The 17578-nt window shown below is 36.6% G+C and overlaps 1 protein-coding gene across 3 annotated transcripts in view; it reads left to right on the top strand.

Annotated features, from left to right (window-relative positions):
- The first annotated feature begins 8483 nt into the window (after window positions 1–8483).
- kazna (kazrin, periplakin interacting protein a) overlaps window positions 8484–17578 on the top strand; it is an 84915-nt gene continuing 75820 nt past the window's right edge. For 2 of the 3 annotated variants that reach the window (XM_056463510.1, XM_056463512.1), the window contains exon 1: window positions 8485–8975. In XM_056463510.1, the coding sequence (XP_056319485.1) occupies window positions 8789–8975 (187 nt within the window). In that variant the 5' untranslated portion in view covers window positions 8485–8788. Of the gene's footprint in view, window positions 8976–17578 lie in introns of all 3 variants that reach the window. The other variant, XM_056463511.1, reaches the window with a different exon arrangement.

Below are 17578 nucleotides of genomic sequence, written 5' to 3' on the forward strand. Positions count from 1 at the left end.
GAGATTGTCACTAGTGGGCGAGGCTTTTCTTCTCTGATGACCAATGGGGAATGTCAATCAAAGTGATTATAAATAATAAAATTGATTCATTTTTACCATGAGAAGCTGGTTATATTTACAGACTGTTGCCACAACTGTGATTAAACCCCTTATAAAAGTGATTTTTGCATATTAGGTCCCCTTAAAAAAACTTTAGAGTCACTGATACTCTCTCCCTGCATTAGTCTGGTGTCGAGATTCTGTAATAGCAGCACATTTTTGAAACATAGTTTTGTTGTTTACTAAGGTGCTTCTTTTGGACACTTCTCTGTCTCTATCATCCATATTAATTAGGGTTTTTGGATATGGCCACAAAGGCTTTGGATAAAATGTGTAAGAATCTAGTTAGGAGCAGTTTGAGGACAATAATCTGGCAGATGTCATGAAATACAACGTCTGAACAGTGTTTATATGTGTGGTATCTGTAGTATAAGCAGGATGTTTGTAGGATTATTACAAAAACACTGCACATTTTTGGTTTGGTTTGGTTTGGTTTCTTGGGTATTATTCCATAGATATACAACCGTTTTGAGTCAGTAAGATTTGTTTAGTTTTGCTTAAAAAGAAAGAAAGGTCCCACTTTTTATTAAGTGGCCTTAATTACCATTGAAAGTGGCCGGCATGGTGGTTTAGTGGTTAGCATTGTCGCCCCACAGCAAGAAGGTCGCTGGTTCGAGCCCCAGCTGGGCCAGTTGACATTTTAGTGTGAGTTTGCATGTTCTCCCCGTATTCATGTGGGTTTCTTCCATGTGCTCCGGTTTCACCCACAGTCCAAAGACATGTGCTATAAGTGAATTGGGTAAACTAAATTGGCCGTAGTGTATGAGTGTGTGTGGAGTGTGAAGGAAAATGAATGAATGAATTACTATGAACATGCATTTAAATTAAATCCATAACCAATCATAAACACACCCATCACCAAACTTGGTCCTAATCCCACCTCAACAGCAATACAATGCATAGCACTCTTTATAATGTAGTACCTAGTAGTTAAGACCACTTGATCCCGCAGCTCCACCTATGTATAGATCTTCTACAGGGGGTTCATTTACTGTATGTTATTTTTGCAGCATCAGTGTGTTATATTCACAGACAGCATGTTTTGGTATAAAAGTCATTTTGATCTATACAATTATACAACTGTTTTTTGCTCTTGTCACAAATATGCCTGGTCAACATATGACTGGATTGTGGTCCAGGGTCACAAATAAGAGTTATTTCGAAATGTTCTCCAAGGACACAGAAGACAGGAGTAAACATACTCCATAAATTCCATGAATTAATTAAAGTACATTTCAAAATAAAATGGAGTATCACTTTTGTAAAAACAAAGACAAAACATTAAAATTTAACCAAAAAAGAAAGATAGAAAGATGATCAGAAACAAAGTTATTTTCCGTTATTATTTTTTTCAAAGGGTTTAATTCTTATCATACTGCACATGGCTAAATGCACTTCCATTCAAAATTCATTCATTCATCTTCCTTCGGCTTAGTCTCTATTTCAGAGATTGCCTCAGTGGAATGAACCACCAACTATTCCAGCATATGTTTTACCAAAGTCCCTTTAAGGAAAGTCAATTCGCTCAGCCGCCATCTTTGAAACCCCTGTCGGGCAGTATGCTCAGGCATTCTGTCTGAATGGGGAAACATCATATTCTCCAAAACTGCTTGCTACGCTTACAATTACATTACATATTTGGAAAAACCAATACGATTAACCAACATCTGTCGCATAAGTTTCGTTTCTAAACATTCAAATCAAACAAAATCGCCATTTTTTCAGGGTGCCCAAGCTAATAAGCATGTGCACTTGAATGAAACGAGATCACGACACCAACCTCATTTATGGCAGCATTACACATGATCATCCTCTGGATAATGCTTCGTCCGATCTCGCTGGTCTTTGAAAGTAATTCACAACTTGATCTTGATGGCGAATCTCCTCCAGAAATGACAGCGACTCTTTGTTTACACGTTTGTGGGCGTTTGAGTAATTGATGTCGTGTGATGTGCGTTTGACAGGATGAATTATACCTCGCGGTCATTTCTTACACATTACAAGACCAAAAAACTTGTTTTCAAGTGCACTTGGTTCATGTAAAAGTACAGATCTCAAGCTTTATGTGGATATATTTCTTGTGTCTGTGAAGCAAGGATTCGCTGAGATTCCAGTGTGTTTGTTGACCACCAATCTGTCGTAAAAGCACATGTCTGGTCCGAGCTTCTCCCCGGAGAAACATCAGTCTATAGAGATCGATGATTGGCTTCTGTGCTAGTAGGCGGGGCTTCATTCGCCATATTAACCATTACATTTTTGTCTATTCAGAACTATATGAGTGACACGTGTGTTCTAAAGTCTTTGGTTTTACACAGCGGATGCCCTTCCAGCCACAACCCAGTACTGGGAAATTTAAAAGTTCCATATATGAATTATTTGCACAAAACTGTATAGATTTGTTCGTAATATATACATTCCTCAAATATTGTGCAGGAGAATGTTGTATGAAAGTGCTCAACTATAGGTTTGCGCATGTGTTTGTTGTGTGTGTATGTGCTTGCACAGTCCCCCTGCCCCATCTGCTCCTCCTGGCCGAATCAAACCCTGATGAGCCGAAACCTCCCCCTTTCCCAGACCACAGATCCATCAGCCAACCTGCCACTCAAAGCCTGGAGGGGGGAGCTGGAAATGATAATGCTGCCATCTTCCTGTCTTCTTCCTGAAAATTTTAATAACCCGAAGCGCACGCTCACATCTCTCGTCGTTCACACACATTTATTTTCAGCGAGCTTTTATAGGGTTACAAGGTTTATCAGGACTTGATGATTAAAAAACCTTGCCGATTCAAGTCTCGCGCTACACTTTAATGACCCTCAATATGAATCAGGCCTAGACGGGACGCAGCAAGGTCCAGACTAATCTCGCCGGTGAGTCCTTAGGGGATTGATAAGGTCTGCTAGAGTCAATTTGCTATTCCTCATCAAGCCTAACTCAACACACACACACCCACTCTGGTCAGTGTGCAAAGGCCCAGCTGGTTCTCAGAGGGCACATGTCACAAATGACTAACGTATCCCATAATGCCATCTGCTTCCGATATCCCAGAAGACCCCCAACCAATCAGAAGCACATGGTGACCAAAGAAACACCTGACTGACATTAGAGGGCCGGCTGTTACCATGGTGATACATCCAGTTCGGATGAGTGCTTCAAACTCTACAACAAATAGTTTTATCGGTTACATGTGTGCGCGTTAGGTTTGTGTTTCAGGAGTCCGATTGGACAAGATGCTTAGTAAGTGTCTGGATAGGTGCTTTCAGAGGGTCTGGCTGGTCTATTGTGTCTGGATGTGCAAGAGCTACATTAATTGTCTCTCCTCTCCTCATTTTCCTGCTCAGCAGAGCGGAGAGAGAGAGACGGAGAGAAAGGGAGAGGGCAAAGGACAGGGAGAGAGGAAGATTCAGAGGGGCATAAAGAGAAGAAGACAAAGCAGACCCGAGGAGATAAGACAAAAAGTGTAAATAAGAAAAATGGCATCTCATTCTTTCTCTCAAATCTTATTACAGTAAAGCCGGAAAGTAGTCATTTAAATTAGTGTAATGAAAAAGCAGGTTCTTGAACCGAGAGGATCCCTCATATCTATAAAACAGCTGCTGGGGGAGAGATTCTGAAGGTCTCACTGTGGGATTTGCAAGTAATTAAGGGGATAGTTCATAACAAAATGAATATTTGTTTATCGTTTACTTACTCTCATGTCATTCCTGTCATTCCAAAACGGTTTTATTCCCACACAGTGGAAGCCAATGGTAACATAAAATGTTTGGTAAGTGTGTGTGTGAAAGAAATTCATTCCAGTTTTGAATGACATCAAGTTAGTAAATGTTGACTTCATTTCATTTAAGTTTGGTTGAATTTCTTTTTTGTGTTCCTCAAGGCTCTGTTTCGGGCCCCTGTACATTTTTCTTCTTAGTCAGCTTTTAAGGCCTTGTCTGCAGTAATATTTTTTAAAACACATCCTTTTCACTCTGTTTGGCCTTCAAACCACGCTGAGATGGTCTTTATTTCTTTATTTATTGAAGCTTAATAAAAGCACTCTCCAAAGCAGATATCTTCATGTATGCATTGTGGACTGTAAAAAATGGAAGCTTTTGAAAATCATAGCACATTTAGTCATGAGATGCAGTGATGTGAGCCATTCAGTCAACAGCAGGATGGTGTGTTGCACTGCAACTATATTGTTTCTGTTTTGTTTATTAAAGTTTAATGCTAATTTTTTACATTCTTCAAATTGCATTTCTTCAGAACATACGGAACAGTTTTAATAGTTTTTTCCTCAACATAAGCATTTTGAACACTTCCCTGAGTATTCTATGAGGAACTTCTGGAAAACACTTGTGAACGTAAGTCTGAGAGACTTTTAAAATAAAAGCACCTTTTTACATCCTCATTATTATTCATTCATTCATTCATTCATTCATTTTCCTTCATCTTAGTCCCTTATTTATCAGGGGTCACTACAGCGGAATGAACTGTTAACTATTCTGGCATATGTTTTAAGCAGCGGATGCCCTTCCAGCCACAACCCAGTACTGGGAAACACCCATAAACTCTCACATTCACACAGCCACTCATACGCTTCTACACATTCAATTCACCTACAGTATACCGCATGTCTTTGGACTGTTGGGGAAACGGGAGTACCAGGAGGAAAGACCCAGCCGGGACTCGATACAGCAATCTTTTTGCTGTGAGGTGACAGTTCTATCCATTGGTCCACCATGCCGTCCATCCTCATTATTAGACAACTTTAATTACTATTGATACAGTGATGACACTCAGATTTACATTCATTCTACACCTGGAGAAACTTTTCCTTTACACCAAGATAAAACTTGGATGACATTTTCTGTGTTTGAACTATTGATAGATTGAAATTAATCGTCAAAATCTTCCATTTTTTTAAAATGTGGATCTTAGAGCTTAACCTACAATTTTTCTCTGGATTTTTTTTATAAATTATAATTTACAAGGCCTGAAAATATGATCTCCACTCCTCAAATTGCATAATTTTAACAGTCCCACAGTCTCGTCTTCACACCATAGGTGATAGTGCCTTTACTTTTTACACCTCTCACACATGCTAATTTCCCATGATATGAGACATCACAGATTTAAAAGGACACCTTAAAGTCTGCACAAAATCAAAATATACAATGTTTATTTTTCAAGGTCACATTATTAATCTTATAGTCAATAAGTAATGCATGCAAGTTAATCCACTAAAAAAAATTTATGTAGTCTGACTATTTGCTTCCGCATTTGGAGTGGCTGTCATTCTGTTTGAGTTCTTCCATAGCAACTGTATATCAGTAACCTTACCCATGCCCCTTTGACCATTAGTTTGCTATTAGAGAATGATGTGCAAAGGAAAGCCCCGCCATTACTCGATATTTCATTTCGGTTGGAAGTATCGACATAATGAAATAAAAGTTACAGCAACTTCTGGTTTATGCTTACTTTAAAGCTTTTAAATGACGTTCCAAGAGTGACACATTGGCTAAGTGGTTAGCGATGTCGCCTCACAGTAAGAAGGTCGCTGGTTTGAGTCCCGGCTGGGCCAGTTGGCATTTCTGTGTGGAGTTTGCATGTTCTCCCCATGTTGGCGTGGATTTGTGTATAAAGATTGTGTATATAGTCTGATTGTGAATAAAATACACAATATAGATGATTGTGTATAAAGTGTGTTTCGGCTGTAAAGTCACTATGTACAGTACAGTTTATTAATGTCAATAGAATGTAATTTTGGGTGAACTATCCCTTTAAGTGCTGGAGTTGTTCAAGTACTGAAGAGGTCAGTAGAAAACCATCCTCCACCAGGGATTTTGGGTGCCGTTTGTGACAGGCAATAAACACATTGAGAGAGACAGCTGAATGTCACCCTCACACACCGCTCTGACAGCAGCCTGGAGGAAGTGATGTCATAAAGAGAGGGATGAGTTGTTTCTTTGCTCTGGAATAGAAGCCTAATGAATGTGCTGTGTTTCACACTCACCGCTCACCTGCAGTTCTCTTCAAATGTTGCTTTTTTCTGCTTGATTTATGAATTCTTCCATGCGGTTATCAGTTGGTTGCAGTTGGTGGCCAGCTTCATTTATCATTGATGTGGTGGGGGTGTGCTCGGTGGAGAAGTGGGATTAAATTAGCAGAATCAATGGATTTGGAATTAAAAATACCAATGAATTGCTAATACTGTGTGCTATTATCAATCTAGTGCAGCTGCTTTTCACTGAAAGCAGGTAATATTGACCAGGAATCATCCCAGTGGAATATTTTTAAGCATATGTGGACGTTAAGTGGATGTTGCCAGATTGTTGCTGCGTTTAGGTGTGGTCAATAATCTTTTAAGCCAAGTCTATGGGAGTTTGACATTACAACATGGCGATTAACATGAAAGAGGGAATGAGCTGATGATCTATTGTGGTTCCACCCAGGTTTGACAGGAATGACCGCAGTCAGGAAGCTTTCCGGATTCACATTAGTGTGGAAATCATTTTGTTTTTACAGAGGAATGAGGAAAAGAATTCCAGATTTAGTGGAAAGTGGTATGAAGGGGATTTTTAAATGAGTCCTTTATTTTTCTGTGTGGCCCTGCTTCACAATACAAGCTCTTAAATGTCCTTACACACACACACACACACACACACACACACACACACACACATTCATACCATTCTCCCAAAACCGCACTATTCTGTTGATTGAAGTGAAGAATTTGAGTGGGTACATTAGAACGAAACATATGCTCCTTCTCTCTCTTTCACATACAAACTGCGGCCTGACTTTTAGGAAAAAGTTGAATGTTTCAGCTTCTCCATTTCTCCATCACACAAAACCAATTCATTGAAAGTCTGGTTTGACATTAAAATAACTGTGTGGGAGAAGTGTGTAAGGTAAGAGCTGATTCATTGAGAATGAATGACACATGAATGCTATATGGTGTTTCATAGAAACAATATTTGATTACATATTCTATTATTCAACCCTCACATCTACTCTCTTTATTTGATTTAAAAAGAGCAGAAACTGATAGATGAATTGATCGTTCAAATAGTGAAGAACTTTTCAAATGTCATCACAAGTAGGATTTTCACATTTCACTGTATTTGCAAGGACGCTTTCTAAAGTGACCTTCACAGCTGCGGTAAAACCTGTACAAGAACACACAGACAAAGAAACAGACACACACACACACACACACACACACACATACAGTATGAATATACAGGTTACTTTTGAATAATGATTTTAAATATTTACCAAATTATGCTTACCAGAGCAAGGAAGTTTTCGTAGTATGTCTGATAATATTTTTTCTTCTGGAGAAAGTCTTATTTGTTTTATTTTGGCTAGAATAAAATCAGTTTCTAATTTTTTAAAAACCATTTTATGGTCAAAATTATTAGCCCCACTCAGCTATAGATATTTTTGATAGTCTACAGAATAAAGCATCGTTATACAATAATTGCCTAATTACCCTAACCTGCCTTGTTAACCTAATTAACCTAGTTAAGCCTTTAAATGTCACTTTAAGCTGTATAGAAGTGTCTTGACAAATATCTAGTAAAATATTATTTACTGTCATCATGGCAAAGATAAAATAAATCAGTTATTAGAAATGAGTTATTAAAACTATTATGTTTAGAAATGCATTAAAAAAATCGTCTCTCCTTTAAACAGAAATAAGGGGGAAAACTAAAACAGGGGGGTCTAATAGTTCAGGGAGGCTAACAATTCTGACTTCAACTGTATACACACACACACACACACACACATATATATATATATATATATATATATATATATATATATAAAAACATGTATAAATATAATAAATAAATTATAAATAAAATTGATTAATGTATAAATTGTTATTCAAACCAAATATTGATTTATTATACATTAAAATGTAGTCTCTGAGTGCTCCGGTTTCCCCCATAGTCCAAATACATGTGGTGTAGGTGAATTGGGTAAGCTAAAATATCTATAGTGTACGTGTGAATGAGAGTGTATGGGTGTTTTCCAGTGATGGGTTTCAGCTGGAAGGGCATCCGCTGCGTAAAACATACTGGATAAGTTGGCAGTTCATTCCGCTGTGGGGACCCCAGATGAATAAAGGGACTAAGCCAAAAAGAAAATGAATAAATTGGGGTGTTATTTTTTACATTTTTGTATTTGTTTAATTTTTATTATGATTTTATTGTTGATGTAACTATTATAAAAGTTTCTATAACTTTAGAAATAAATAAACATGGGGCATATTTAATGTATGATTGAATGAATGAATGAATGAATGAATGAGTGTGAATGGCACGTTCCTGTCAATAGGTGCGTCCCCTTGTCTTTCTCAGATGGTACAGTCCGTTTAAAGAGCCGCTCAGAGTCTCTCGTGCGTTCAACTCTCTCCACAAGCGCGCGCGGCGGCAGGAATCGTTTAGTGAAGCACGCTGTTTTATTCTCTCCCGAGTGTCCGTGTCTCTCTGTTTATCTTTCCCCCTGACAGTCTCATCTACGCATTAGACAGCATGACACTCTGAAAATCCGCCCTCAGATTGTGGATTCTGGGGGATTTCTGCGCTTATAAAAGAGAGGACACAGTCAGAATGGGATTTTAGTGAGCTTATGATGCAGCAGGCTATATGACTCGCTCCGTGGGTTCCGTGGATTCTTCCCGCAGGCGAAGATCCGGAGAATGATGGAGGAGAATAAGCAGCTCGCGCAACGGATCGATGGCGCGATCCAGTGCGCGAAGCAGGAGGTGGCGAACCTGCGCGCGGAGCTCACAGCCACCGGCCACAGACTGGCAGAACTCGGCGAGCTGGAAGAACCGGGAGAACCGCAGGAACATCATCAGCAGCAACAACAACAGAACCACCAGGGTAAGGAACTGCACCTGTGACCGCTTATGTCACTTACCTGTGTGACCTTCGAGTGACTGACTGAAAGTCTCTGTCTCTCTCTCTCTCTGATTCAGTATAATGAGACTCTGTTTTCACTTTCATCAATAATAGTGTTCTTCAGGACAGTTTTGAGCGAATTAGTGTTTTAGTAAAATTAATTTATTTTCTCACATAAACCATGTTCCTTGGTTGTTAATAGAATGTAAGACAGGAGCTACTGACACACATTTAGAATAAAAAACACATACAGGTAAAACATAATTAATGCTCATGATGCTTGAAACAGTGAGCACTTATCAAGATTGAGGTAAAGTTGGGTTTATAATCACACATTCAGACTCTCCCTACTAATATAATTTCAGAAAAGTATTATTTGCAAATTCTAAATAGTGAAATAATATTAGCAGCCGATGACTATCAAAGATTGAGGTTAAGTTTTATATTCGCACATTTAAACTTTTGGCTTAATAATGTCATTTCAGAAAAGTATTCTTTGCTAATTCTAAATAAGGAAATCATATTAGCAGCCAATGACTATCAAAGTACAGCATTGTTCACAGTCAATTATATAGTGCTAATGTTGTGTTGAAGTCATACTTGCATGCTATTTCAGACTCAATATTCAATTAAGTGTGGTAAACAAGATATGGGCCGTTAAATGAACGAATGTGCGAATATAAAACCAACTTTACCTCAACCGATCAAAGTACAACATTGTCACAGTCAAATAAATAGTGTTAATGCTGATTTAAAGTCATACTTGCATGTGATTTCAAGCCAAATATTTAAAGTACCATGGTAAACAATATAGGGAGCATGTCACACGTTGTCACTGAATGAATGTGCAAATATAAAATCAACTTTACCTTAGTCTTATCAAGGGATCATTGCAAAAAATTACCATAACACTAGTTGTTGTTATTATTATTATTGTATTGCTGCATAAAGCCATTGACTTGCATTCTACGAATAACCAGGGTTTCAGCTCAACATCTTTTTAAGCATTTTACTGAAGAAAAAAAGTCAAATATATAGGATACCTTGAGATTGAGAAGTTGATTGCAAATGTAATTTTTATGTGAACTATCCTCTCAAGAGAGAGTGTTTATGGTTATCAGCATGTTTCAGATGGTTATTAGAGGAAATGTTTACCCTGAGTTGATGGCATAACAGCCAACAACAGTTGATGGAGTTGAATTTTGATTATTACAATGTCAAAACCTAATATGGATATGAACTGGTACATAACTGTCACTGTTGTCACCATTAGTAGAAAATTTGGTCACTGTTTGTGGCACGTCAGATCTTTCTTCTACTTGAACCAGACTACATCCACAAGAGAGACTGTTTTACTGTGAACCCACGTAGTGTAATCGAGCATGGCTCTTGTTTCAGGAAATGGCCCGTCATTTCATTTTCCATTAATGCTGTCAGACTAAGTGTACCACACTACAGATGAGAGAGTATATAAGGCTGTCCTGCCTTTCTGTATGTGCTATTGTTGTGGCCATTCATTGATTGATTGTTCAGTCTTCTGTCTAATCTGTGTGGCGTAGCTTTGGTTTTGAGTCTCTTGGGAGTTCAGAGCGAATCTCTGTTTGAGATCCACCTGCGCTCACTTTGTGGAGTAGACACCCTGGGCTGGTGTGGGTCGTAACATTTAACAGATGCTTTTTATCCAAAGCAAACCTACTGTACCCTGCGGTTGTGTGCTTCGCTTAAGGGCATGATGATGATGAATCTGGACTGGGATTTCCATAATTACTCCACAATTTCCTAAAATTGCTGATGCACTGAATGTGCCTAAAGTGACAGTGCAGCTTTGTTCCACTGTGCAAACATGCAGCTATCAATGGACACTTTTGTTCAACGAAAAGTAAGGTTTGATTTGTTTGGGTATGCTTTGATAAACATGCAGTACCTTTAGCTATACAGACAATTTGTAAATCTTTTTTACAAAAAAATTCTTCTGTAAATTAAAAAGATATTTTGATTTACCAAATACAGTGGAAAACTCTGAATGGTTTAATATCGTAAGGAATTTTGCTGTCATTTACTACATCATTTGATGCTTTTGGTTAGTAAATACTGTATATGATATTTTCCAAAGCAGTAGACAGTTGAAAGACATTATCAGAATTCCCTGCATGACAGATCACATATGATATTATTTTATTTTTATATCGTATTTATTTAGTAATGCTAAAAATAATTCCTTGCGCTATGCCATATTGATTATGCCAGAAACTCTGGCATCCTATACAGCTATTGAAGAAAATGAACAATTCCTTTTATGATTATTGGTATTTCTGGATTTATTAGGTATGAATTTAGAAGCATTAATGCTTGTTTTATTGTAAAAAGGTTTATAAACATTGCTACCAAATTTCAAATAAAAATATTGTCATTTAGTGTGGATACACTGAAATTAAAATTATTGGCCAAAGCTGAAAAGAAAAAATCCAAGGCCGAAAATCAAAACACCTAAATAAATGATGTCAATTATTAATACCATTGCATTTATGGCTATGACTGTGTACTAGCTTTAATAAAGTCAAGGCATCGCATTTGCATAAATTATTATTAAAGTGTTAAAAAAATAAATCGACTACATGTTATGGAAATATTTATTTAGCAGGGGGACTTCCATACAGACAACCATCTAACTGTTGAGTGGTTGAGCATGAAATGTCAGTCGTCTGAGTGACATTTGATAGAGTGTATTTAAATAGTTCTGGTGCATAAGTTAACATTTGTGTCAAATTTAAAAAATATCTAGCAGAAATATGACTACAATCTCATAGTCAGAACAGAATAGCCTTCCTATTATAATTTGAGGCAGAAAACCGAAATTCCCTTTTGGGACATTTTTGCCTGAAAACTTTTGGTGGCTGAATATTCAATGTATGCCTATCATTTAGAGCTTTTTTCTCAAAATATGACTTTTGTTCAGACAGAATAAAGTTTTCATTTGTTGTGATTGGAAATCAGTATTACTGTCTAAAATAGGGCTGCATGATGTTGGAAAAATCCAATCAATGGAAAAGAAATACTGCGATATGAATACAAATTGACATGAAATTTTGAATTGCAATTTTGATGGTTTTCAGGAGAGCCTAACAGTATTCAGGTACAAACATTGAATAATCACAATGCAAAAAAGGCTTTTGTTACTTTGCTTTGTCTTGTTTCTAGTCTAAATATCAAAAAATATTTGGAGTAAGTAGAATATTGTTTTGTTTTGTTAAGTCAAAATTAAGAGTTAAAACAAGCTAAATTTTCTGCTCCTGGGGTTTGTAAAATAATCTTGTTTTCATTTTAAAATGTTCATATTTTGACTAGAAACAAGACAAAATTCTAAGAAGGAATATTTTTTTTTTTGCATAAATTATAGAAATTCCATATAAATACAGTAATTAAATACAATTCTGTGGCTCCTGGTCAACTATAATTCAGACAGCATTACATATCCTGCGATTATATTGCAGATGCGCACATTGCGATATCGATGATGAAACCATATATTGTGCAGCCCTAGTCTGAAAACATGCCAGATTTTCATTTCATACAAAAACGAACAGTTTTTGATTTTAATGACAATATTTTTATTTTATATTTGAAAGAAATGCAATAGAGTTAAAGCAAGCAAACAAACAGAATAAAAATAAATTTACTCAAACTCAAATAATTTTTTCAAACTATAAATTGTAAATTCAGAGAAAATGTGACTTTTTACTGTAAATTAAGTAAAATACATTTTTACAAAATTTTTAAACATATTTTAAAAACCGCTGATCTTTTGAGGCGTAATGAGGTCAGATATATCGTATAATTATCATTTTTTATTTGTCCAATTATTTTATGTCTGTTTACATGCAGTATTTATTTAATAAACAATCGTAAATCAAGTGGAATAATGTAGCCACAGTTCATTGCAAAATAAACTCCTTCTGAATATTCATGATATTAACTAGCTGTACACTATGAATACCCTTATGATTCTGTTATGAAATGACTTTAAAGCATATAAAATGCTTGTATTCCTCAGTAGAAACTCGTCTCATGACCACAGATGAATTCTGACACTCGGAGGATCACCATGAGGCTCTTGCCTGCAGCTCTCTCTGATTTCATTCAGCACTTCATTGAGAGCTCAGCAGATTGTGATCTTGTGTCTAATGTCCCACATCCACTCCAGGAGAGGCACTTTTCTGCCTTGGGCTTGGTTTATGTGTGCGCGTCAAAGACGAATAGAGGTTTTCTATTTCCAAAAATGATGACAATTATATATTTTTTCAGTCACTTTACAAAAGGCACCCATTAAAACGTCATGCAGTGTAACAGTATAATGGCAAAAAAATCTTGTCATGCATTTTTAGACAAAGAATTAACTAATGGTGTATTAAAAGTATCACAGTGCAGATCTAATATACTTACTAATTGTCATTTTAAGTCTTAATACGTTACCACTATCTTTAAGCATCACAGTGCAGCTCTAATATACTTATTAATTGTCATTTTAAGTCTTAATATTTTACCACTATCTTTAAGCATCACAGTGCAGCTCTAATATACTTACTAATTGTCATTTTAAGTCATTATACTTTACCACTATCTTTAAGGATCACAGTGCAGCTCTAATATACTTATTAATTGTCATTTTAAGTCTTAATACTTTACCACTATCTTTAAGGATCACAGTGCAGCTCTAATATACTTATTAATTGTCATTTTAAGTCATTATACTTTACCACTATCTTTAAGGATCACAGTGCAGCTGTAATATACTTATTAATTGTCATTTTAAGTCATTATACTTTACCACTATCTTTAAGCATCACAGTGCAGCTCTAATATACTTATTAATTGTCATTTTAAGTCTTAATACTTTACCACTATCTTTAAGCGTCACAGCGCAGCTCTAATATACTTATTAATTGTCATTTTAAGTTTTATATTTTACCACTATCTTTAAGCATCACAGTGCAGCTCTAATATACTTATTAATTGTCATTTTAAGTCTTAATACTTTACCGCTATCTTTAAGCATCACAGTGCAGCTCTAATATACTTATTAATTGTCATTTTAAGTTTTATATTTTACCACTATCTTTAAGCATCACAGTGCAGCTCTAATATACTAATTAATTGTCATTTTAAGTCTTAATACTTTACCGCTATCTTTAAGCATCACAGTGCAGCTCTAATATACTTATTAATTGTCATTTTAAGTCTTAATACTTTACCACTATCTTTAAGCATCACAGTGCAGCTCTAATATACTTATTAATTGTCATTTTAAGTCTTAATACTTTACCACTATCTTTAAGGATCACAGTGCAGCTCTAATATACTTATTAATTGTCATTTTAAGTCATTTTAGTCATCCCATTGTTTTTTTGGGGAGGAGAATCACGTTTTTTTAATGTCCCAATGTTGACAGGTATGAGTATGTTGTTTCATTTTTCCATACTTTACGCTGATTGACGATGTAACATTACTTACTGTGACTTTTGTTGTTGTTATTTGCAACTTCACTTGCAGGGATTTTACCAACGCTATCTTGCGGCAAATCGTAACATTTTGATTTAGTGGCTAATTTGTATAAATTTGTACGATTTCATTTACAATTTAGTACCGATTGGTTCATCCCCTAATGACGATTGGGTTTAACTTAAGGCTGCACAATACTGAAAAAATTAAACATTGCAATTTTTTTTAGTCTGCTTATATATTGCGATTTATAAGAAACCATTTCACTAGATGAGTTGAAAAACAGTTTGGATAGAATTGATCATTTTAGATTGATTGGGATGATTCCGTAGGGGAATGGATAAAATAGAACAATCTACGAGCATTGATAAATTCAAAAAAGAAAAATATGCAGATTAAATAAACAGTATTTTATTGTTTTCCAAAGAGTCGAAATGTAATCAGGTATAGAGTAATTGAATAATCAAATGTAAGATAATACTGCATAGTCTTTGATTTATAAACAGTTCATTAAAATAAATCATTATTAATTTTTCACGGTACATTTTCTTATGCTTGAATGCTTTTATAACCCTCACACAGTCACTGGCCTCGAAAAGCACTTGGAAAATGATCAATTACAATCCAGACTCAACATTGCGTATACTTGCAATGTGACTATTGCGAATGATCACATTGCGATATCGATGCTAAAACGATATATCGTCCAGCCCTTGTTTAGTGGTGGGGTTGGGTGACATGACTCCTTTTAAAATTTTACATGTTCATACGTCTGAACTCGAAACGAATTTGTACGAATTAGAAACTAAACCGACAAAATGTAAAATAGTAACGTTTCCTTGTGAAATCCGGCTGGATTTTACACGTATTTCAATTCAATTTTGAAAGTATTGATGATACAGGATTTTCTTGGGATGAAATGCATGACCTTGTGCTGGTCAAACGCAAGTATTTCAGTTTGGCCAAGCTGCTCTATCAGCTAATCGGGAACTTTGTTGTTGCTTGTGTCATTTTGACACATGTCAGAACGCAGGGCATGTGTATTGACAAAATAATGACTTATCAAGATGGAAAATCACACGGACACATGCTCCCAGACACAGGCCTGTCAGTGTAGATGTGAACAGTGCTTATTTATCTCCTGGAAGAGAGAGTAGCAGTGCAGATGGCCCTACAAAGACCTGCTGTTAATGAATGAGACGCTAAACGCATACACAAGCACTTACATACACTTCTGTGCTACTTGTGTAGTTAATTTCCCAATTATAGCATAGTGTACCTTGTTATGTTATAGAGCGTGTCCTCGCCACAGCCGTCAAAAGCAAGCGTTAAGTGCACTTGGCTATATATCTGACTTATGCGATATTGATGTTTCCAAATTGCCTTAATGGCCTGTCTGCATAATTGTTTCAGCGTAACAGCTGTCGACCGCCGTGCACCTACAGAAGGCTGGTTATTCCTGTTTATGCCAATTATGCGTTTGAGAATGGCAAATATGAGCTAATAAGTTATGATAAACGGCTGGCTGTGTTGAGAGAGAGGATTGGCTCCATACAGGTGAGCTTCTGTTCGCCTTGCATTATGTCATATAGGGGCTGTTCAAGTTTGAATTCCCTGTCTATCTGTCTCTAGGCAGCAGTGTGGGTTGCTAGGCAATCTTCTCTCATTATGACATCACAAAGGGGAGGACTGATAATGCAGCTAAAAGCTTTTTCTCCCTTCGCTCCACATACACTCACACACGCTCTCCAGCTGATCAATGCTTTTAGTTTATCCTGCTGACATTAATGAGCTATTAAGGGGGACATTAGCTCTTCAGATTTCGATTAGGTTGATTTGTATAAAAATGGTTATATTTCCATAAGGATGTTTGTCCAGGTGCTTGTGTATGTATTATTTAGATGCACATTAAATCTGGTTGTTTGCATCCAAGACAGGTGTTTTATCAGTGTGAGTGTGTTGGGAAAGACGGCGACTGAAAGCAGTCCAGAGCCTAAACTGCCTGACATGCAGGCTGTCTCATTTAAATGCAAGGCAGAGGATGAAACATCTCGACATATATCCAGATCAAGCAACTGGATTGAAGCAGTCAAGAGCTCAGCTCACCCATAAAGATCATTTTCACGCTCGGATCAAAAGGAATCACCATAATTTAAGATGTAAGGCTTTAAATGGCACTAAAGCAGCATTAAAGGTCAGGCTAAATCACCACCATCAAGTTAGAGACAGTTCCGGGCTCAGTTTTAATCTAATATTATTAGACATATGAGTAGGATGTGCTCTCAACTAATCTGCGATAACTCATTCTCATTCTCTCTCTCTCTTTGAGTCCACTTGAATTCCTGATAGTGCTAGCTGAAGTTTCGCTTGGCTTTTGATTCTTTTTAAAGTTGTGGTGAAATTGAAGTAGTAGCAGATATTTTCTTCCTCATTGGGATGTATATGCAAGTGCAATGGATTATGGAAATATTTGAAAAATGTATACATGACTTATTTGTCTGAATTTTGAAATGAGTGTCAAACTCATGCATAAGACATGATCTTGCAGTATTAGCTTTAAATGGGACCTATATTATGCAAAAATCACTTTTAAGGCGTGCGTTCACACTTAAAACTCTAAAAATAATAAGAGTACTTTAATTACCCGGGTGATGCACTTATTCAACCCCTAAACAGATGTTTGGAACGTTGGACACTTTACGCACTCAACAACCGCAGCTTGCGTAGCAGTAGTGGTGGAGATTCCGGGCGCACTTGCTGGATTACTTTATTTATTTTGGATTGTGAAAGCAAAATTATCCTACGAGAGTGATTATACCACCTCCCGATGGTGAATGCGGTTATACTCATGGCAGGTGTTATTTGGTAGTTTGGTTATTTATTTCACTAATTTGGCTACCATCAAATATCATCTGGGAAACGGGTTGAATTTCCGCTTAGTTAAAAAAAAAACACTAGTGTTCCATTTGGGAACATCTACATACATATACTATGCTGTTGAGTGTCTAAGTGCATAACTACATAGTGCATAAGTGTATAGTGTGCTAATTGGGACGCACATGTAGTTTTTGAATCTGCCACTATGCTGA

This window comes from Danio aesculapii, chromosome 8 (genome assembly GCF_903798145.1).
Source record: "Danio aesculapii chromosome 8, fDanAes4.1, whole genome shotgun sequence".
NCBI lineage: Eukaryota > Metazoa > Chordata > Actinopteri > Cypriniformes > Danionidae > Danio > Danio aesculapii.